At 40.2% G+C, this 23,964-nt stretch overlaps 1 protein-coding gene across 1 annotated transcript in view; it reads left to right on the top strand.

Annotated features, from left to right (window-relative positions):
- Window positions 1–21,198, top strand: part of LRMDA (leucine rich melanocyte differentiation associated) — a 608,820-nt gene extending 587,622 nt beyond the window's left edge. Inside the window, exon 7 of the mRNA XM_056494398.1 lies at window positions 19,057–21,198. Within this exon, the coding sequence (XP_056350373.1) occupies window positions 19,057–19,136 (80 nt within the window). The 3' untranslated portion in view covers window positions 19,137–21,198. The remainder of the gene's footprint in view (window positions 1–19,056) is intronic.
- Window positions 21,199–23,964: the final 2,766 nt, after the last annotated feature.

The following is a 23,964-nucleotide window of genomic DNA, read 5'->3' as shown; positions in this document are numbered from 1 at the left end:
GATTCAAAGGAATCCAGATATCTGACCAAAACTCATTTAATTTTCTCCTGCTTATTAAAAGTTAAGTATTTGTGCAAAATGAAACCACAAATCAGCTCAGGTTTGCTTGTGAGATTGATGAACTGTAATGAATCTTTTGATGAACTCAGTCTAAATTTCAAGAGTGTAATAAAATACAAAATCATATCCAAAAGTAGCTTTGAGTATATTCCTGTGTATCTCATAACATTCTTTTTTGGGGGGGGTCACTTATTTTGGGGCACTTACAAGCCAGCCAGCTGACAGAAATGCTGCTTAGCAATCCCACCTGCAAATTTTCTATAAAAGCACTGCTGTAGAAATGGCAGAGACAGGCACCAAATGGCTGATTTTTGGTGATAAGGGAATGGCAGGGCAGCATTTAGTTCTTTGGAGCTGCTGGAGAGTGTAGGCCAAAATCTGTGGCTGCTCCACAGCTCAGGTTAATCTGATGCATGGCTGTGCCCTGTGTGTTCCTTGGGTTTGATGGGAGGCTGCTGCTGCCCACAGGGAATGTCCTGCCCACCGTGGGATCCCAGCTCCTGATGCTGCCAAGAGCTGGGGCATGGCATCAGCCTTGCACTGAGATCATTACACTAAGCAGGATGCTCGCTCCAGTGCTCTTTTCACCCAGTAAGCTGATAACTGATTTTAGAAGCAAATTCTCTCTTCCTTTCTTTTATGCATAAATCCACATTTTAAAATGGCAGCGTAGTGACCGTAGCTGTTAAGTAGAGATGATTACATCCTAGCTGATGTATTAGAGCTATGTGAAGATTTCTGTGTTTGTTACAGGGTGTTCCTATGTTTATATTCTTGTTTGCAATGGGAACCTGTTGGATTTGTCTTCTGAGATCTTCATTTTTGGAATCTAGATTACTTCCATTAGGCTCAATGACTCTATTGCTGTACCACTGTGTCTTTACCTAGCACAGTGACACTACTTTGTAATTTATAGGTACTGAGAGGAAAGGAACCAGGATGTATTTCATTGATCTTTCCATGCTGTAAATGTAAAATTCATGTGCATTTTTGTTTGCTTTATGGCTGTTCTCTTTCCTTTTCCTTATTTAATATGCACTTCATACTGTGCCAAGGGGGTCAGTAGGGCAAATCAAGGAGCCAGATGGCTTGCTTCTACCCTAAGGAAACATACCAATATTTAGCTGGCCATTTTCCCAAATAAAGGCAAGACTGGAATCCACAATAAATGGGAGAGCTGGTTAACGCTGCATCCTTTTCTTAGATTCACAGCTACAACCTCCTTGAGGCATGAGCTTTTTATACTTCACTGCCGCTTTCTAGCTTTCTCCAAGTAACTGCATCTTGGAAGATATTAGAGGGGGGTACAGCTCATTTTATTTATGGCCTTTGCACAGTAACAAGTTTCAGTTATTATAATCTGACTGAAATAAGAAACCATAATCCATGGATGAAAAGACAGTGGACAAACTCAGTTAAATCCCTAGTACCCTGAGGACGTATATTTTGTCCATTTCTGGTTTTTTATGTTCCCTTTTTTCTGCTGTTATTCCCAACTTTAACTTTTGAAAAGCCAAGCAGTTTAAGTGGCCGGGCCTGGGGAGCTTATTTGTATGCAGCACAAATTTCAGGATCTGTTCCCAAGCCTGTGCAGAGTGAAAAATGGCCTGCATTTTCTTGATAGCCCATGTGGTTGTAAAGAATAAATGGCTAATGAATTACAGATGAACATTGACGCAAATTAATCTTCCTGATGTCCCTGGGTTATATGGCAGCCATTTAAAAGTTTAATCAATACACTAAAGTTGAAAACATGCAGGCACTGCAGTTGTTTGGATGTAATAAACATCAGAGGGAAACGGGAGGCTTGTACCCAGTCCATGTATCATAATGACAGGTATTTATGTTTAATGGACTAAATATTTTTTATTGGAAGAGAGCAAATGTCAGCTTAACTTTGTAAGCCCCGCATTCAACTTTCCTTTGAGGTTGGTGAGAGACGGCTGACATGTCATTGAAAATGAAATGTAAAAAAACCAATTGAGACAAAGCGAGGATAAGGAGCTGTTTTGCCGACGAGATGTTGCTTTAATGCTCTGCAACTATTCATTAAATAAAATGTAAACTCTACCATTTCAAACGTTGCAGTAAAATGCTTTACTAGGGCAGACTTTTAATGGTTATTAGGGAAAACAAGAGCCAACCGCTGCCAAATATTCTTTTCTGGGAAACATTTTATTTGAAAAGTCTTTTCCTGAGTTACAGTTTCAGAAGATTTATAATTATGGAACAGTCACCTCCCCCTCCCTCTTTCTTTTTTTGAGACAAAGAAAAACAGAAAAATAACTTTCAGTATAACCATTTGATGGTCTTTTTTTTTCCCCCCTTTGAACAGAGTAATAGCTTCATATAAGCTTCCCAGAGACTTGGATATTAATTGCACTTGAATTTAATAAATTTTAGAGCCATGTGTGTCCAGAACTTAACCATCATTTCTATAAATGGAGAAGGAGGCTGTGCAAGACTGCCACATTCTCCAGGCCTGCACAGTTGTGTGGCTATGGGAAGGACCACATGAAGTTCTTTTTCTTTAGGTCCAGAAAAATGTTGTTGTCATATCATTTGGTCTTATGAGAAAACAGACTTCTTCCCTGTTAAACAAAACATTCTAATACGCAAGAGAAAAAGGGAAGAACATCTTGTACCAGCTTTCTGTAACCTGTTTTAGTACCCCACTGGTTGGCTGATCTTAACTGATGGACCCTTGGTGGTTTAAAGAGGTCTCATAAAGCTTCTGGTAACGTGTACTGTGAAAGCACATCAGGAAAGGAGGATGGTTGAAAGCCTGTGGGTCACTCTTTGCTTTCTTGGTGATTGGCTGAACTGCTTCTCTTGACTTCATCAACTGTCTAAAATATTTCATACATTTAAATAATTGCTCTTAACAGTGCAGTGAGTCATCTGGTGAAAGTTTGATGACTGCCTTCCTATTTTAAGATCTCCAAGCCTTTACCAATGCTATTTAAGCCAGACAAGTGTGTTGGGGGAGTGACACAAATCTTGTATTATTTCACAGGCAGCCAAAATTTATAACTTCTGGTTAGACAGAAATGGTAGGCAGACCACTTTATTTTGTTATTTGAACAATTTATCTCAACATATTTTTATGTTGCATTAGGTTCTACTCAGTTAAGGTGGCTACTAATATTGAATTGTGAATTAAACTCTATTTGCCTCAATAATGTTATAGATTGATGGTGTCACGTTTATAAGGTATCATACACTGTTTTCTGATAACAAAATAATTGTTGAAGAGCATCTGAAAACATTGCACATCTATTCCCTGGATGATGAGCTATTTCCATTTTTGAGCAAGCCCAAAAATAAATAAATGTTTACACAGTGAAAAGTAAAATAATTAAATGTGTACATTGGCCAGACAGTCTGTGAAGGCTGAAGAACTGTGTGGCACAAGACTGAAACCACACAAAAATGGCCTTTTTTTCCTTCCCCTCTTCTGCTACCCTGGTCACATGTCCCAAACACCTTAGATTCTAACCTCAAGGACCTAGTATGGCCTAATCTGATGATATTCCAGACACACTACTTTGCCCTGACCTTATACCCTGCACTAGGGAGTGAGTTACCCTTTCCATGCTATGGCCACTCCCCACTATGGCTAGGATCTGCCTGGAATGCAGTGCAAGGCAGCTGAGCCACGAATTCCTGGGTTTTGGCTATTAGAAATGCTTTATTGAGTAGTCCTGAGCTGTCTTCCCTGTGACTGGGGAAAAGGAAGGTTGGAACCTTGCTGCCTTAATAGAGCATCAAAGACATAGAAGCAGCATTGCAGTGTCCTGCTGAATTAAGTTACAGTTTGGTTCAGCTTAAAAAATTGTCTTTTGTTTCATAACTGCTCAAGAGCAGTAAGCTTTAATGGCAGGTGAAGAAAAACAGCAGGTATCTACAGCAAAACATTAACAAGATTGCACCAGACAGAGGTGGTGCTTCTAGAAAATTGGAGGTAAAGAGTGGGTGACATTAGATTGAGTCTCTCTGTCAGATGGAAAACTCTCTTTTCAATAACTATTCACAACAAAATATGAAGTTATTTGTAAAATGTTTCATTGGGGAATGCAAACCACCACTATCCAACATACTACTTCAACAACAGAAAATTTAATAAGTTATCTTCTTGATCAGACTATTATACTTCAACTAAATTAGTCTGAGTCAGATTTTTACAAGAACCTTGAACTTCAGACAAAGAAATCCCTTTTGCCAGGGTTTCTGAATATTTAAATTCTGTAGAGAGGCTGCTATTATAGGCTTAATGGATAAAGTAGACATTAAAAAAGCAAGAATATCTGCTATAAAATATTTCTTTTACAGCAAAAATATGACAAGTCCAAGACTTCATATTTAAAGTGAGCCTCAGTTTCATTAAGAGAAAATATCTAAGCATTTGTCAATTGACAGAATTATTAGTGATTAAATGTGGCTTTTTGAGAGCACTTTTGTTTCAGTTCAAAGCCATATATGTACTTACCTACAGCAACCTCACACAACTGTCTTGAAGATTTACCAGTCCAGACACACAAATCTACCTGCTCACCCCTTGCCTTAATAAGTGACAATGAAAAAATTTAATGGTGTTTTATCTGTCCATCACAAAAAATTACTTCTGACTGCTGGCTGAGTGATGTTTTCCAAGGCTGATGCTTCCCAAGCATTTAAGTACATATTTGTGTTTCCATTTTTTGCTACATAGTACCAGAGCAACAAAGATGCACGGTATGTCTGTCATATATTCAAAATATTTAAATAGTGTTATAAAACTAACAATCTAAAAAGGAGATAGGAAACCATGATTTGGCAAAGTATCTTTCTCTTTATGTTGCTTTTAAATTCCTCAGGAATACAAATGTGATGTTAAAGGGTGAAAGAAGTTTGAGAATAATGCCAGTCTCAGGTTTCTTAAACTGGGAGCCACAGTCCTGACAGCTATTAAAAAAATAAAGTAACTTTTGGGTTTGATTTTGTATAATGAGCATATGACAAAAAGGTTTACTTCTATGTTATCCTGCAGGTGTAACTGCTGTCTGTCACTTTACCCTGCATTTTATTTTGATGATGAGAGAACACTAGGGAGAATAAAAAATTGTCTTCATCAAAAACCTTAACAGGAAAGAAAAATGTCTCAAGACAATTTCACATATTGGTGGTTATTTGTGATGGTTAAAAGAATTATCTGAAAACAAAGAACTCTTTCACAATGAATCTAAACAAAAAAGCTTTAATAACATTTACATCTGTGTATCATCCATGTCTCCAAATGCAAGTCATGAATAACACATAAACTAGAGTATATAGGGAACAGAAGTGCTAGCACATCATTTAAAATCCAACACACCCCATCGTCAGTGGAATCAAATACACAGCAGGAATGGTTCCAGTTGATAGACACACAATGAAGTCATTGAAAATGAAAACATATTAATTATGTTCCTAAAGGTTAAGAGAGGAATGGCTGAATTCTCTAATCCTGGACTAATATTAGTGCCCCAAATCCATGAAGGAAAGTCTGTAATGTTTCGAAAATTGGGGAAAATTTTAGTTGCACTTATTTGTTTCTCACCCATGACTGACTCTACAGAATGGGGGTTAGCAAAGGGAAGAGCAGGAAGTGCAAGACAAAGACAAAACCAGGGAGAATTATCAACAAAAAAAGATGTTCTTGGTCCAAACAAGCCACTTGCACTACATGAGCTAATTGTAAGAATAGACCATTTCTAAACTGCAGCTGTTATGTGCTTAAGCAAACCCTGCTGGGAGAAGGGCTTTGTAGAACACCTCTCCTCACACAGACACACGGAGTGTCCTTTAACAGAGCAATTCAAAGTGCAGTGTATGAGGGAAATCTTTCCTGCTTCCAAATTTTCCTGAGCTTATTACAGGATGTGAGCCTAGCTTGTCACTCTGACACAGGCTTCCCTTAAGTGTTTTCTATTTTCATTATCTTTTTGCCTATATTAAATCAACCTAGGGTGAAGCCTGTGTGTGGGTATGTTGGGAAATGAGTAAGGGGGGCTGTGGGGAAACGCTCAGGTTGTGTGATATAAAATGATAGGTGCCAAAAAACCCACAAAATACCTAGCTTGGTCACGGTCATTTTCTTTGTATAATATTTTTGGTAGTTGCTGTGGAGTGGTGAGATCACTCATTTCACAGATGATTTTAGATGTATTCTTTCTCTACTCTTTTCCCCACCCTCCCTCAAATCCTTATCCAGTCATCTCTGACACAAGGCAATTGCACCTGGGTTCCCAACTATATTAACTCCATTGTGCTGGTGTGCTGAGCACCCTGATCCTTAATGTCTTTATGCTAAAACCCAAATCCTCCCAACAGCAAGGGGTTAATTGTCTGTTTTCAATGTACTTTAAAGCTTTCAGCTCTTTGGAATGATGTTTCCATGAGGGAGGGTTGAATGTAATTACAAAATAATATAGGCACTCTGTCTTATTTTCAGGGAATGATACTTAAGTCCTTGCTGGTTTTGTTGCATGTGTTTATATTGGGGCTCTTCTTTCAGTGTACTTGATGCAAGGTATTTGCAAATTTGAGCCTTTGGGCTTTAAATGTTGTGCTGCTTCTTCTGTTCCTTATTCACTACAGATTAGGTATAATTGATGACCTGCATTTACAGACATGGGTGGTATACAGATGTAAATGTTATTATAGCTTTTATATTTTATGTTCTTTCTGAAAGATCATTTTGTCTTTGAATAATACTCCTGTTCAGATTTTGGGGGGTTTATCTCTAAAAGAGAATATGAAATGGATATTGCACATCGTATATTTCTTAAAAGTAATTTGGAATTTTAGGGTATGGGATTGGTGGTGACTGATACACTGCCTGGATGAGATATATCCCTTTGAAAATAACAGCGCCAGTACATGCCTGCATCTGTCTAACCTCATAATTCACTTTCACATTGGGTTATGGATGTCTGCATTCAGTGAGTCTATCTTCCCTTTAGGTATTATTTCAGCCCTTTGAGATAATAAGGAAAGTTTAATTGCGTTGTTAATTGATTTTTTGCACAACATTATTACCTTGATTGATTGCAGAGTTGATGAAAATGTTAGACACAGGCAGTGTAAAGTATCAGCCCAGTAAGGAGTGGGAGCCTTGTGGAGAATAGATAACCTTGATGTTAAGAGCTATATCCTTCAGATATGTCTTCCCTTGACATATTGATGGCCCTTGAAAAGGGAAAAGCTGATTGTATGCAGAATGCAATCATTAAACCCACTTCAGCTGGCTGTTGATTAATTTGTTTTTTCCTGAAGGATCTAGTTAAAGAGAAGGCCTCACTAGTATCAACAGCAGCCATTTTCCAGGCTTCAGATTATACTTAACCCTCTCCTAGAAGAAAGAAAAATGAGACTGTCTTGGTTTAGACAGGCAGATTGTCTGCAAACATTCAGTCCAACTGCAATTTGGGGATTATAACACTCACTTTACCCCGTTAACTACTGCTTCCTCTGTGACCTCTCCTCCCCCTGCCTTCAGTGTTCAGCTTTGCCACAGCTAGCACAAAGTCACGTTTGATGTTTTCTGAGTAAGGCCAGTGTCTGTTCTCAGCAGAGATGCCAACAGGGATGTCAAGCTTGTTTTGCCCAAAGACTGAAATACTTCAGTAGCATACAGCTTCTTCCCAGGAGCCTCTCTGAAAGGACCACAGGGTTCACTGCACACACGTAAGTGGTTAAGCTTTCCTTATCCCTGAAAAGATCTTTCTTGTGTAATTTTTTATTATTACTTTTGAGATCTTTGAGGTCTTCTGTAGGGCAGTTTGTGCTGTTCAGCACTGCCCCAGGCTTAACAGCAGCACTCATGTGCCCTGTTGTTGAATACATTTAACCAAACAGTGGCTGTGTGTGACTGGCTTTCCTGCTGTGAGTTCATGTGATGGTCTAATCCCAGACTACCTGCTACCTTCAGAGGACTTTCTGTTTTAATAGCACCCACACCGAGAGCAAAGGTGAAGAGTATTGACTAAACGGCCTTCCTGTGGCAGAAGGGGCTTCCTTGGCTGCAGAACACTCTCAGGACTCAGGGACAGCTTCTATCTTAAGCCTTTCTTTTCCTTGTACCAGCAAATGACTCAACATGTCCAAAATATATATGCAGCTTTAACCAAGCAATTTAATGCCTCTGAGTGTGGTGGAGATTTTATCCTTCCATTAACCATTTAAAGGATATTTGGTAAAGTAACAGGTTATTGCTTCGTTTACCTTGGTAGTCTCAAATACTATCCTTTTTTTGTGCTTCTGAGTGATAACAGTGATCACTGCTGCTTGATTATTTGGCCACATGTGTTTTATTAGGTCCATCGTGAACATTTTGCCAGTGAGCTCCTTTTTCATAGGGGGACATGTTAACGTGTGACATAGTCAAGTCTGACAAATTTGAACCAGCCAAATAAGTGAGTAATATTTCAAGCTGTCAAAGTGGGTGAATACTGATTAACTGACACACTCCAAAAGCTCTCACCAATATCCGTGCTCTGGTGGAAAATGTTTACTAAGCAGAATACTTGTTAGAAAGTCTTCAGTGCTTTAACTAAACTTTAATCACTCTTACCCTAATAGAGGAGTTTTAATGTGCCTCTCAAGCTGTTTCTTAGTCCCCAGTTTTTTATCTTTAGCAAAAGCTTTAAAAGACTAAAAGTAAACCTGCAAACTGCATTTTACTGGCCACTGTGATTTAACCTTCAGCCCCCTTCCATTAGCATATTTTTAAAGGGAGGCTGAGGAAGGGGAAAAGAGTTGAGGATAGAAAACAATGACAATATTTTGGCTTTCAGTACTGGAGGCAGGTTGGGAACTAGACTATGGCCAGTAACTATTTACCAATAGCAGATGGTGTTATGTCACATAGTATAGAGCAAAATTCTACTGAGAGGCAAGCCCAGACTTTGTCCAGAGAGCTACATATTTTCTGAATACTTCAAGTGTTTGGATCCAGATGCACTTTTGATTTCACTTGATGCTAAATAGTAATAGTGACAGAAGAGAGAAAGGAGCTCACCCGTTGTGGGCTCTGGATGTCTTACAAAATGCCAGATGCCTTCAGCTTCTGCTGGAAATCAAGGAAATCCAGGGCCTTGTAGTGTCTGCTTCTCAAAAAACACTTGGTTTTGTGTTAGGAAAAATCCAAGCAATCCTACTATTAACAATTACTTAAATGGGGTTTCTTGTTATTGTTTTTGTTGTTGTTTCTGAGGAAGCTTGTGGAAAGGAGCAAGTAATGGCAGACAAAGAAGGTTCCCTTAACTGTATCATAATGTGACAGCAGCACTATTTAATTATGCTCTTTAATTTTATTTGAGAGACTTTCTTTCCCAGCTTTAAAAATAAAAAGCAACTTATCTTTATTTCAGATGACTCTCTTGAGAAATTTCAAACCAGTTGAGCCAGACTGAATTTTCTATGGCTTTTTCTTTTTCCCTAATGTGAACTCCTGCAGCAGGAACACATTTGAGATCCAAAAGCAAGTTCTACTCATGAGATGAGCCAAATTTATGTCTAAACTCTCCAGAAGGGCCCTGCTGCTCAAATTTTTTTCACATAAGAATTTGTAATTTTATTGGAATGCTTGCAGACTTTCCGAACAATTATTCCAAAAGTTTACTTTCTGCCCCATAAATCACGGTACATTTGTTTAATTCTATCACAGTTACTGAAAGAACTTACTTCCCTCTTTTTTCGTCTCGTATTTTATTGCTAATGCAATCTGTGCATGGTTAAGGTTTGTGAAGTATGATTTAATTATAGTCACTTTTTGTTTTCTTAATGACCTTGTCATTCTTTATGGTTTAGTTCGATTGCTGAGCAGTGTAAGTTTTATTATTAGAATGTAGCCCAAAGTACAGAGCAGCCAGCAGAAAGGCCATTTTTGCATATGTTAGCCAAATTAACTGAAAATCTCCTAAATTGTATGGTGTGTACACTGAACAGCTGAACTTTCGAGTATGCTCGGGAAGGGATTTTGGAACCTGCTTTTCCTCCATCCCTCTGCATATGTAAAAAGTGTCTCTTACATCACGTCAGAGCTCTCACCGCTACATTAACAAAAGTAATAGGAAGGTGCTTCAGAGCAGCGCTGGCATTTGCGCCGTGAACATGAGAGAATAAGGAGTGCCTGCAATGGGGAGGCGGGCGGAGCTCCTGACAGCACCGCGGCTTTGGTTCGGAGCATTCACACACGGGCTGCGCTCCCGAATGAGCCCGCCAGGCACACAGGGACACCGAGATAACCCCACCAGGCACACACAGGGACACCGAGATAATCCCACCAGGCACACAGGGACACCGAGATAATCCCACCAGGCACACACAGGGACACCGAGATAATCCCACCAGGCACACAGGGACACCGAGATAACCCCACCAGGCACACACAGGGACACCGAGATAATCCCACCAGGCACACAGGGACACCGAGATAATCCCACCAGGCACACACAGGGACACCGAGATAATCCCACCAGGCACACAGGGACACCGAGATGAGCCCGCCAGGCACACAGGGACACCGAGATAATCCCACCAGGCACACAGGGACACCAAAATAATCCCACCAGGGACACAGGGACACCGAGATGAGCCCAGCAGGTACACAGGGACACCGAGATAATCCCACCAGGCACACACAGGGACACCGAGATAATCCCACCAGGGACAAAGGGACACCGAGATGAGCCCGCCAGGGACACAGGGACACCGAGATGAGCCCGGCAGGCACACAGGGACACTGAGATGAGCACACCAGGCACACACAGGGACACCGAGATGAGCACACCAGGCACACACAGGGACACCGAGATGAGCCCACCTCAGGCGGGCACACACAGACCCCGGGCTGATCCCCCCACAGCCGGGCACACACAGAACCCGGGCTGATCCCCCCTCAGGCGGGCACACACAGACCCCGGGCTGATCCCCCCTCAGCCCGGCTCCCGGCGAGGCCGCGGGCAGGGCCCGTGCAGCGCAGTGTGGCGGCCGGCAGTGTGCAGCGCATTGCCGCCCGCCCGCGCGGCTCGGCGCTGCCCGGCGCGCCTGGCACAAAGAGCTGCTGCCCCCTAGCGCCCCGGGCCCGCCCGCACCGCCGCCGCTCCCTCACGGCCCTCCTGCCTCTGCCCGGCAATGGGGAGAGAGCGGCACACACTCACTCTCACTCACTCACTCGCTCACTCACTCGCTCGCTCGCTCACTCACTCGCTCGCTCGCTCACTCACTCGCTCGCTCGCTCACTCACTCGCTCGCTCGCTCACTCACTCGCTCGCTCGCTCACTCACTCACTCACTCCTCACTCACTCACTCACTCACTCTCTCACTCACTCACTCACTCCTCACTCACTCACTCACCACTCATCACTCACTCACTCATCACTCACTCATCACTCACTCATCACTCACTCATCATCTCTCATCACTCACTCATCACTCACTCACTCACTCACTCACTCATCACTCACTCACTCATCACTCACTCATCACTCACTCACTCACTCACTCACTCATCACTCACTCATCACTCACTCATCACTCACTCATCAATCACTCACTCATCACTCATCACTCACTCATCACTCATCACCCATCACTCATCACTCACTCACTCACTCATCACTCACTCACTCACTCACTCACTCACTCTCACTCACTCACTCACTCTCACTCACTCACTCACTCTCACTCACTCACTCACTCACTCCCGCTGGTCTCCAACCCGACAGGACTGCGAGCCCTTCTTCCTTTCCACCATCGCCTTCAAGGGCATTCAATGTATTCAAATATAAGCATCAGTCCGCCCCTAAAATTCGGCTCGCTGATACTTTCCGTGCACTTGGGTTTCTTTGATTTGAGTATCTACATAACGACAAAATTTGTGAGTCTAAGTAATTGAAAAAAAAGAAAATCTGCTTTAATTTTTCAATGCATTTCACAAGTATTTAATTATAACGTCAGCATTAATTCTCTCCATCACACTAACAGTGCAAAACTGATAAAGGTGCACCGAAGAGACAAAAGCATTTGGTTTGGGCTTTTTGTTTATTTGTTTGTGTATTTTTGTCGCATACTTTTTGTTTCATTTTCACCAGAAAGAGACATTCCAACCCCCTAACATATTTCTCTGATGATAGTTACAAAGAGCGTGGAAAGATTCCAAAGAAATCCCAAGCGTAGAACCTTAAATTGTAACAATGATACCCAGAGGAGTATGGAACTGGTTAATGATTTAAAGTATTATGCCCTAAATGCTCCTATTTGAGCCAGCAGTAGAGAATCTGTAGACAGCACATGCCCAGATCAAAGCTGATCATGTCAATGTCATTCAAGGAGGGAAGGATCCCCTCCTTTCCCCCTGCTCTCCCCCCTACCCTTTTTTAAACAAAGTATGACATCTGAGGAACAGTGTGTTGATTGTTCCACTGCCAGGATACGCATAATGGAAACATTAGCTCCAAGATAACTTTTAATCTGTCAGCCTAATGGCTCCTTAATGTGTAGAGGGCTTTAAATGTATGTCAGCCAGGGCTGTATAAAGTAGTATAGTTTGTGGCCTGAATGGATCTAGATGACTCTGCACCATGACACAATATGGTTTATTATTAAGTATCAGCTCATCAGCTTATTCCCACGGACTTGGACAAGCTTCTCAATTTTCCAGTAACAGATTATGTGAGAAAAAGCTTGCAGTGCATTTTTTTTTTTTTTTTTTTTTTTACTTTTTCTTTCTCTCCTCCTTTCCAAATTACAAGTTTCTTCCCTAGTTGCACTGGGAGCCCTGAAGTGTATTTACAGCAGGCTGCACTTTATCACACATCAGCTTGACTGCTAGTTTACACTGAACATTTATGCAGCTTCCTTGGCCCAGGATGCAAACTTCACATCTTTGTATTCCTATCACCTTCACTGCAAATTTTTCCAACATCCCCTCCCTGTTGACTGCTTTGCTCCCCCCTCCCTTAGTCTCACTTCCCTACATACTCCTCCCTTTTCCCCCCTTCCTACAAACAGGCCAGTGAGACTTGACATGTCACAGTACTTGTCTGTGCAGGATACTTGCAATAATTCAGCCTGTTAGTTTGCCTTCTGTGATTCCTCTCAGCTCTAGCTTAGGTGTATAATTCTAACACCTTTGCTGTAGACTGGATACAGATTTGATTTTGTGCCTTTCAGTAATTTCTTTCAGTCTGAAAGATCATTTTGTGCCCCTTGCTGTAGGGTGTCCAGAGGAAAATGCTAATATTTTTCAGCATCCCTGTGCAGGGAGCAGACCAAAGAGGTAATTCATCTCCTCTGAATGGGAAGGTTACCTGCTTGAATGTTGTAACCCTCAGAGGGAGGGAGGAGTCAGGATCAGCAGTGTACTACTGAAGCTGTGTCTTCTTTCACCATGGACCACAATCCCTAATTCCCAGGCACCTCTTTGGGAGTATTTGGGGACCACTTCACTGTGGCCATAGTGAAGGAGTTTTGTCTTAGCCACAGCTAGCTCTGTCCCCAGCCTTCTCAAGCACAGCCTCAACCCTTTACAGCTACTTTTTGAGAAACTGTGCATAATTTCTGCTTGCATTTAGTGTTCTTGTCCTCTTAAAAATAAATTAAGTAGTGTATAACCTAAGTAAAGTTAATATTTGTGCATTTGTTATATGAGCACTTGTGAGTATTTCACGATAATATTTTAGGGAATTTATCTGGGTTTTGTTTTTTGCTGTGATATTTCAGGTCTTTTGAAGATTCTTTTCTACAGCATGTAGCTGGGGCACAACCAAAGGCATTCCTATCTGTTGTATCTGCATATCTGCAGCTCTCCTGTTCTGTTCCTGTGTCACATTGCAGCTTGTGTGCTCAGTCCTCCCCTCGCTGGCAGTGCTTTGTTGCTGGGGCAGAGTGCAAGTCTGAGTGGATCTCTCTGGGTTACACACTTGGCTGCTTTGGGGAGCACTTGGTGACCCAGATGATCCTTTACATCTCTTCTTGTCTTCCAAGGGACCTTCTCAGATTCCCATGCCAAAGAATTCATAGGCTGGATCATATTCAATAGAAATAATTATTCTGTTTCATCAAAAGGAACTGAAAAGAAGTTGTCAACTAGACAATTAGTTAATGTTGTTAGAATTTCCAGGTAGATAAATACAAAGTGAATCATTACTAAACTCCTGTACAAAAGGGTTTATTTTTAGGGTTTTTTTTCTTTTTTCTTTACTTTTTTTACGTTCTTTTTCTTTTTTTTACCCAGCCTTGCATACCCTTTAGATGAAAAGACTTTTAAAAGAGTTTTAAATTAATACGACTCGTGGAGATGTTTTGCCTAAATCAGAAGCATTGTAGACTTTAAATTGTTCGTAGATAGGTATTTATTCTCCTCTAAATGTTGCCAGTAGGGAATTACTTTCCTTTATAGGAAGTTTATATTAATATTTAAGGGAATTTCACAGCTTCTGTTCATTAATTGTAGAATATGCCCAAGTGCCTATGAAAAAAATGATAATGGTATTGATATTTCATGCTGAAGAGTCTCAAAACAATTTGCAGACTGGTAGTATAACCAGACTGAAATGCACCCAGCTTCTTGGTGGAACATGGCAGCTGTTTAATAGCCCATAGCAAAACTATGCAACAGCAGGTTGTGCAAAAAGAGATGAATATGGATCAAATACAAATTGGCAGTGGAGGATTTAGGTGCTGTGCTCTAATTAAAGTTAGGTGAAGTGGAATTCCACTGGAATATTGAGTCTGTATATTGAGTGCTACACTTTATCTGACCACAGCTCCTAGTACCAGGCCCTGTGGTTAGTCCATGTGGAAGACAGGCTGTGAACTGAAATGTGCTCCCTGATGGATACTGCAGACCAGTGTTTGACAAACAAATTTAATTGTGGGTACTTTGCTGCTTTCACTTGCAGAGGGGCTTATTAAAAACACTTGATGTTAAAATGGGTGCCTGGTGGGGATGTTGGGCAGATGTGGCAATAGGTTTTGATGGGGGTGGCAAAATTTTTGGCTTGACTACTTAGTTTTAGTAATTACTTTTTAAAGAAAACTGTATGCTACTGGAGGAAGCTGTGTTGCTGGAACCTGCCCAAGTTGTGATGACTGAGAGGTGGGTTTTTCTAAGTGTGGAGTATTAACATACTAGGAAAAAGAGGTAGGAAAAAGGCAACAAGATGCTACCCAACAGCAATTTCCTTAGATCACTGTCAGCTTGAGATGAATTTTGACCTGTAACTAACTAAAGCTGTATGATCTATAGGTCTAACACTTCCCATTGCAATTTGTTTTTCCTACTTCTGATATAATACATCTGCAAACTTTTTTTTCTCTAGAAAAGTATATAAGAGGTCTAAAAGCACCACAACTCTCTGCAAAATATGCCCGATTTAAAAGGAGCTAACATGACTTGAACTTTTTCATGTGCCTTAGTATGCATGTATGTATTTATTTATTTATTTGGATAATTGGGTTTTCCTTCAGCTAAGGAAAAGCTGGTGCTGCTGACATTACAATGTGTTTGTGAAGAAAGACTGATACCACAACACACACAAGCAACTGCAAGGTCATTACTTACCCAGCGTAATTAGAACATCCATTCCGAAGGATGGAAGCATTTAAAAGATAAAGAGTGAATTTAAAAATTATTCTTCCCAATGCATTTTTTTCATAATTATAGTTTTAACAGCTTGTGGTGATGGTAAAATCAGCTACTTAAGAAAAATTAGAAGCCTCATTCAGGGAAGATGATCCCTCAAGAGACCTTGTGTTGTCATTTCTTATGAACCTCGAGCAGAAACCTCATTCTGGATGCTGTGTGTTGTTTTGATGTATAGGGGGTATACTTAGCTTATTATGGCCAATGCTGGATATTTTAATTAAAAACACAAGAACAGCCACAGATGTATTGTTTTCCCCTCATTCTTTCCCTTGTCTGTGTGCAAAAGAACAAGTGTACTCCCAGCCCTGCAAGGAAAGAATACCATAGCAGATAGGCAGAAAAAAAGCAGTAGCTTTCCAGAATTCATATGTGACATATCTAAGTATCAAAATTCTCATTGAGGCACACAAACATTTTGCAGTTCTCTGAGCTTTCTGTAGTTGCCAAAGGGAGGTGGGACATGGAGAGGAAAAACAAAGCAAAACAAATAACCAAGCCAGTCACCGCATTTAATTTATGAGCAAGATTATTGTTTTACAAATAACCTTCATGATAAACAAGGTCTCGTGGCAACATTTTCAGCTGTGCTTTTATCAAGGCTCTCTGAGCAGCATGTGTAATATGCCTGGCAATCGAATCACAGCTGTGTGCCTGGGTAGGGAATCTCTGCGGAGACAACACTTCCTTAATTTAAACAATTGTAGGCTGCAGGATTTCAAAAATTTCAGCTGACTTTAACTGTCACTAGCCCAAGCACCTTTATCCCCAGGCGAGCAGCAGCAGCTGGATTTCATTTCCTGCTGCCAGACTGTCCGACATCTTTGCTGAACATCCCGGGAACAGAGCGTCTTTACTTTGAGGATTTTATTCAAGGTGACAGCTCCTCACACTTTAGCGTTCAGATCACCTCAAGTAGCTGAGATATCAGTGAAAATGAGAGCACTTCTCCAGCAAACTCCAAATTTAGATTGACTGAGGTTATCCTTAGGCCTCTAGACCCAGCCTCCACGACAGCACAGGCCTGCCAGTAACTTTAAAACTACAGTGGAGTTTGTAATGATGTCTGGGGAGAAATATTCTGCCAGAGCAGTGGAGGATACTATAAGCGATAGGAAATGATGTCAGATTTAGTTAGGAGTGGAGACAGTGTTAGAATATACTTGGCATAATATGGCACCGGTATCTCTGTCAGCATCTCTGTTTTCTGTCACCGCACACAATCCCGGGCCTGTCTGTAGCCCTGACAGTGTCTTTTCAGATCAGGTTATTGCCAACTTGGAGACTGGCTCAGCACAGCACCATACAGCCCCCTTTGTTTGAAGTCTGCCCTTTTGTCATTAATGCACTTGATGTCTATTTAAATCTGACGGTGAATACAGTATCTGTTTTCCTGTCAGGAGATCATTGACAATATTAATACCTCATGTCCTTGCCTCATTTTCTTAGCACTGACACCTAGCTATAGTCTCCAGCATTCATCAAACAGCACTCTCTCACCAGTATCTCTATAAACAGTCTTGCTTCCAGTCCTTAAGAAATGCAGCAGACCTCAAACAAGACTTTTATCAATGCCAGTGAAAAAGGAGTCCAAAGAATGTCGTTAATAAACTGCTCATATCCTTTGCATCTAGAGCTCTAAATGGCCTTGTTACCAATTTGGGAAATCTGTTTAGGGAAAGAAAACTTGGTCTTCATTAGACTCTTGTTTAGGAATGCTGTTATCATCTTTTGCATGTAGAAACTGCTTCACTGGTGAAATTATTGAAATTGAAATTATTGAAGAAAGCTCTGTGCAGGAGGGGAAGATGATGAGGCACTGCACTGTATAGTCCCCATTTGTATTATCCTGAAGAAGAGTGTTTTTCACAACAAAAGATAGACTATCAATTTCCTCCCCCCAGAACCCTCATAGGAACATGTTACCATCATGGTGTCTTAGAAGAGCATGGGTTAACATTAATCTCTCATGACCCATGCCTTCCAAAGCTTTAGTAGCTTATCTTAGATATCTTAACTACATCCAGACCATACACTGGAAAACAATGGATCACAGTATAAAAGCTTGCATAGTTAATTTACACTGCAGGTGGGCACAGTAATGGCTGTGTGAGTTCTGGAAATCTGAAACAAGAAAGAACTGAGGATCTGCTGCTCCCCCTTCTTTACCCTTCATGTAAGGCAGTTCTTGTCTCCTTTGGGCTAGGTTATGTTTGCCCTTATGGTGATGAGCTGGATACTTCAGGAACTGCTCTGCTAAAACACTCCCAAGGCAGAGGAGACCCTTTCACCTTCTTTTTGTTCGTGGGAGATGACTTTAATTTGACTATACATGTCTGAGGGCTCAAACAACAACTCTGCTAGTAAAATTTAGCATCTTTGAGGATGTTCACAGGTGGGATGTGACTGTGAACTTACGCTTTCCCATACCACTTAGTACCACCAGAGGGGATGCTTTTGAATAAGGTAGTGAGATTTGCAGGTATGTGTGTCTCACCCACAGCAGATAAGGCTTCCTCAGGCCTCTTTCTGCCTGTACTCACTGTAAATGATGTGTCTTGCCTCTCAAAAACAGTATTATGGCTAATTATTGACAGTATCCTCCATGTGCCAATACTTAGCATAATTTAATTGTATCTTGCTCATGGGATGTTGCGATGTTTTGGAGAGATACTTTGGAAATGTTTTTATTAAATATTTATTTATATGTATGAAAATGCTGGAGTCTGGAGAGGTAAACTGTTCTAACCCATGTCTGTCTATGCCTTCCCATATAGATTTCAGTCACTCACTTCAGTTCTCTGTTGCTGAAAACAAGGGTGGTTTAGGTGCTTGCAGTATGACTTTGGGAAAGTTTGACAGGTTTTTCCAGGATCTACATTAAACAGTAATTATTTGCTGGTGTTTTTGTCCTTTTTTCCTTTTTGGTTTCATTAATCAGGAAAACCTTTTAAACACATAGCAGGGAGATAGCAGAAAACACAAAACATAACTTCAACCCAGACTTTTTGTTTTTTAATAAGCAAGAGAGAGGTAGTATGATTTAAAACCCACAGTATGATGTTTCAGTGTTATGTAGTTTTAGTTTCGAAGGCACTTGTGGACGTATGTTTAACAAAATAGGTCATGTAGGTAGTTGAGCACATTCTTCCTGTGAGCTCAAAATGCTGATTGAAACGGCAATACTGAATATTTTAAATGCACAAACTTTCTTTTGCAGGACAAGAGAAGACTGCTCCTTTCCCTCCCTCAAAATTCCCAAGTTATGTACTTTATTGGGTATTATTCTTCAATCCTAACTGTAATTCATTTCCTTTTTCTCGTAGGCGTTTTGGGGAAATGTCGCTACATTTACTACGGAAAACATTCCGAGGGTAACAGATTCATCCGAGATGACCAGCTGTAAAACACAGTGCTGTTCCATGCCTCTTCAATCCCTCCACATAAGAAGCACAAATCACATCTACATTTTAAGCATGTAACTAAAGTCCTCTAGTGCCTTCTGCTGACTTTGCCGAGCCTGTCAAGATCATCCTTCTACCTTACTCTGAGTAGTCACATAGAGATTGACATGATTGCCTTTAAGCAGGTCCCATCCACCAGTGTGACAGACAGCTGCAGCCGAGCACCCAGCCTGACAGGAGGAGCTGTGTGATGGATTGCCTGCTCCTAGAGCTGTGCAGGAGAGCAGGGGTCACACCTGGGGCTGGGCTGAGCCCGCTCCGTCCGCAGCGCCTCCGCAGAGCACCGCCTTTATCTCTGCCCGGCCTGTTCAGCAAGGGGTGCTGATACCAAAGTGTTTATAAAAGAGAGAGCCTGTAATTTCAGATGAAAAAGCCCTTATCTGTTCTTATTTTTTTCCCTGTGAATTAAGTGCTTGTGTTTCTATCATCTCATACATGCTTACACAAATCCTTTCACAGCTTGGTAGTACACTCACCCACCCCCAAATGAGCCTAGTTGGATTATTTTTTTCTTTCAACAGTACCCTGAAAATTCCCTGAAATATGTATCCTGAAAACATTTTGGCCATGCAAAGCACTGTCAATTTGTGTACATGTTTATATGCAAAGGAAAAGGATTTAAGCAATTTCCCAGGCAAACAAATTTTTCTAATTCTTGGGTCACATCTCATCATTAACTAGCTCCTAACTTCAGAAAAGTGAACATTTCTTTGTGCTGTAAAATAATGTCATAGCTGAACTGTTTACACTTGGAAGAAGTCCTTGTTGGTGATACTGACAGTGTGTATTATTCCTGGTTTATTGCACAAGGTGTTTTTAACTTGTAGGGATTACGTTTAGAATTAAATGCTTGAATTTGTGGGAAAAAGTGCTTAAAAGGAGTGATATAAATCTGCCACCAGATGGGTGTGATTATTCAGAGGGGAGAAAAGTCAACAAAAGTAACTGGTGGAATTAACATAATTAGCAGCTTTACTAATATATTAGAGAGACAAGTTATGAATAATCCCTTTTGATATCTATGTAAAAAAGGCTATTGACAAATTTTCAGTCAAAAAACTAAAAAGGCATTGCAAATTTCCTGCTTTTCTGATAAAGAGCTTGGACATACTTAGAATCATGAACTTGTTGCTGTGGAAATAAAAAAATCCCATACTTCATGCTTATACTGCTACTTGATGCAATGGGATTGGCCAAGAATTATGAAAAAATTCTGACCTCTTGACTGTTCCAAACCCATTCATATGGATCCCAGTTAAGACAGATCAGTGCCTAGCTGTTCTTGGTTTGTTTGAAATTACTTGGCCCTGGCTAAAAAAAGTTTTTAGAAACTGTCTACTTTGGGGGCTTTTATCAGCTGGCATTACAGGTGGAAGTGAAGTGGACATGGGAGGCAGCCGTGGAAGCAGATGTGAATGATGGAACAGTCACATCTGGCTGGGTGCCAGAGGAGAGCTTTGCTGCTGCTCAGCATCTTAGGCCTCACTCAGTAAATGGAAGCCTTTGCTCACTCTGAAAGTGTATAATAAATCTTTAACAGATACTTAAAATCACTGATGAGCATAGAACGATCTAGTTCACACCACTTGTAGCTCAAATGGAGCTCTGAGCTGTTTGATTGGTGTTTTAGCCACTTGTAATGCCTCCTCTAATGTTGTACATGACTACAGAAGAAATGCCAATTCACATTCCAGGTCTGAGGAGATACCAGATAAATGAAAACTACATGCCTTTTTCTTTAATCAAAAATAATAATAGAAATATTTAGGGCACTTGTCATCTGTTTTGGTTACCAAAATAACAGCAATCTTAGTTTGTTCCTATCACGATGTCTATTTTGAAGCCTCCACACATTTTGGCTATGGCAATGTTACAGGCAGCAGAGTTGGGAATAGGGGTGTTTAGAATAACCTAATGTCACTCTCAGTCTGTTTGCATATATGTTCTTGTCTTTATAAAAGGCTTTAACCCTGCCTCAAACAATAAACAGCACTTGCAAACTGACTGCATGATTTTTCCATCTTTATTTTGCTTGTTTACTTTTGCTAATGTCAAAACCATTTGTATCATTTTCAGGACTGTTTTCTTCCTAGCAAACCTTTGGAGGCAAAAATATTTTTGGCATGAAATTGAACAAATTCTCTTCCACTTTGGATTTTGTTTTCACTTGGGGGATTATATACCTAGAATTAAATATGGTAAAGCCCTAATTAAAATCTGCTTGAAGTGAATTCACACTAAATGCCTCTGATTCTGAAAAATCCAAAAGAAAATCTGTGAATAATTATTTTATATTACTAACATATATTAGGATATTATTTTAAAACATGCATGAATGTGTATTATTGTTTATGCAAACATTTTTTTCTTTTTAAATATGCAGAGCATTTTATTTTCAGATGTGTTCTGCTGAAATTCTGTTTCAACACATGGCAGAATTTTCACACCTGAGGTTGCTACCTATACTTGGTTCTTTGCTAAGTGGGAACTGTGCCTGAATTTCTTAAATGAACTATCATTTAGCCTGGAAGTTACAGTAAAGTAATCTAGGAAGAGATTCTGCTCTCTTTCGTTTGCTTTCCCATTCTCCATATGTGACACATTTTTGCCTCTCAAGATTAACTAGGCTATTAAAGATAAAAGATTTGCCTACGAAGATAAAAATATTTTAAAATATGTATATTTCAAAGGAACCACTCCAGTCTTAGTTCTTTGTCTTGAAACAAGAAGAAATTGGCCAACCATGTTTCTTGGTAATTAAAAATATTAGAGATCTGAGGTATGCTTGAGTAAGTAATCTTCAAATGTTACAAACTAAAAAAAAAATTGTTAAAATTTCTTAGTCTTAGCTTCAGTCTTGAAATGACCTTTGCCTTTTGTCAGACATCACATTTCTTTACAAATGAAGACTAGGAAGCAAATTTTTTTTACTAGGCACAAGATGCCTATAGAAGCTATGCTTACCTCATTTGTAACTTTATGTATTGAAAATGTTAATCCCTAACCTTAAAATTAAAACAAGGAAAAGATCCAAACTAGAAATTCACTTCAATGTTTCAAAGATAAATGACCTTCAGTGAAAACCCTGCTGTTATGGACACACAAACCTAACTTTAGAGCACATTGGCTCTAATTGAATCTGTTGCATGCATAAATGATTTATGGGATTGCTGAAAGTATGTCATCACTGAAGCCACTTTTTTCTCCTTTCTTAGGGCTGAGTCTCACAGTATTTACTCTAGTATTTGCCTTACTCAAGCTGTGAGTCTCTTTGAAGTTAGCCATGAGAATTAGAGTTACTAAGTTTTGGAAGGCTGATAGGCAGTCCTTTTTAATACATTTGCTCCTTGAGCAGAGCATTACTTGATTGCTGAGTGTTCAATTCTCACGTTTTTACAGATGAAAAATCACTGTGTGCTGGTGCACCATTGCTCCCATTTGAGACAGAGGAAAGAAAAAAACCTGTCTGAGCTTTTGAAAATGCTTTCTGTAAATTACAGGGTTCATTTGCTGCAAGTGGATGTATTAATATTTTTTATTCCTGCCAACAGTATGAGTATGTTGGGAAATGCTTGCCCCCAGCAGAACTTTGCTGGATGCAGCCTTTGTGGTGAAGTTCTGAATCAGCCCATTTTATACTGACTCACATTGAGTCTTACCACATATTTCTTCTTAATGTGGTGTGATAGTTGGCACATGAATCTCTGCTTGCCCACTTTGGGGAAGTTTATTGTCTTTATTCTGTAGATCTGTCTGTCTTTTTGCTTTGTTGAATGGTTGGCATATGTGAAAGAAAGAGATGAAATTCAGCTTTCCAGAGGTGTAACCGTGTAGGCAATTTGACTCTTTATGTTTGACATGGATCTCTAAGTATCTGTTTGCAGGTTCAGTCTGCAGAATCTGACAGTAAATCAGGGGATGAGAAGTCAGGGCTCTTGCATGGCCTGCTAGCTGTTGTCCTCTGTTCCTGAGGATCTCTTGCTGTGTCCTTGTCTGCTTCAATTGCCATCTCATTGCACTGCAAGCAATGATGGCACAAAATAGGTAAATGCTCCCCTTTTGTTTTAAAGTGAAATTTCTCTGCTTCTCTGCTCATAGTGTAACAATTGAAATGCACAGTTTGTTTTTTCCAGTGGTTTTATATGGACACTGTTGCATCTCACTGGCTAGTTTTCTTCTGCTATTTAGTTAAAATCTGTTTTCCCCAGTCTTTTCTACTCCTAGTAATGGGAATAAAACAAAATAAACAACATATAATTGTGAGAAAACAAGCATTAAAAAATCTTACTCTGGGATCATGCCTGTGTTAAAAACTTTGTGGGACAGGTGAGCATTGTATTCACAAATGTATTCACAAATACATCTAAATGGATTGATCCAGATTTGAAGCCTTAGAGTTAGCCTGTGAATGTTAAAAACTGATAGAGCCTTTGATTTTTTTATGCCACTCTTGCAGCATTAGTTGGTTAGAGAAAGTTGTCTTGCCTAAAATGAGTTAATGCTCATTTTATTCTAATATTATCCAAATACCTTACCAAGGCTTTGGATTGTATGAGAGCTAGGCCTGAGAAAAAATGGCTTCTTCCAGTGATTTATAACCTGCTCTTAAGAAGTCTTAAGAGTATTTTCTTTGGCATTTGCTATGTGAGAACATTCAGGATATACTCAGCACTCCTACTTCATCAGAACCGGCTGAATTAATACATTTTCCGTATGCAGTTCTAAAGCAGCTGAATCTTTCTAAAAGTTACCTTTTAGGTTAGGTGACTC

This window comes from Oenanthe melanoleuca, chromosome 6 (genome assembly GCF_029582105.1).
Source record: "Oenanthe melanoleuca isolate GR-GAL-2019-014 chromosome 6, OMel1.0, whole genome shotgun sequence".
NCBI classification, from domain to species: domain Eukaryota; kingdom Metazoa; phylum Chordata; class Aves; order Passeriformes; family Muscicapidae; genus Oenanthe; species Oenanthe melanoleuca.
The sequence above is the reverse complement of the archived record's forward strand: the minus strand, read 5'-3'. Positions and strand labels throughout refer to the sequence as shown.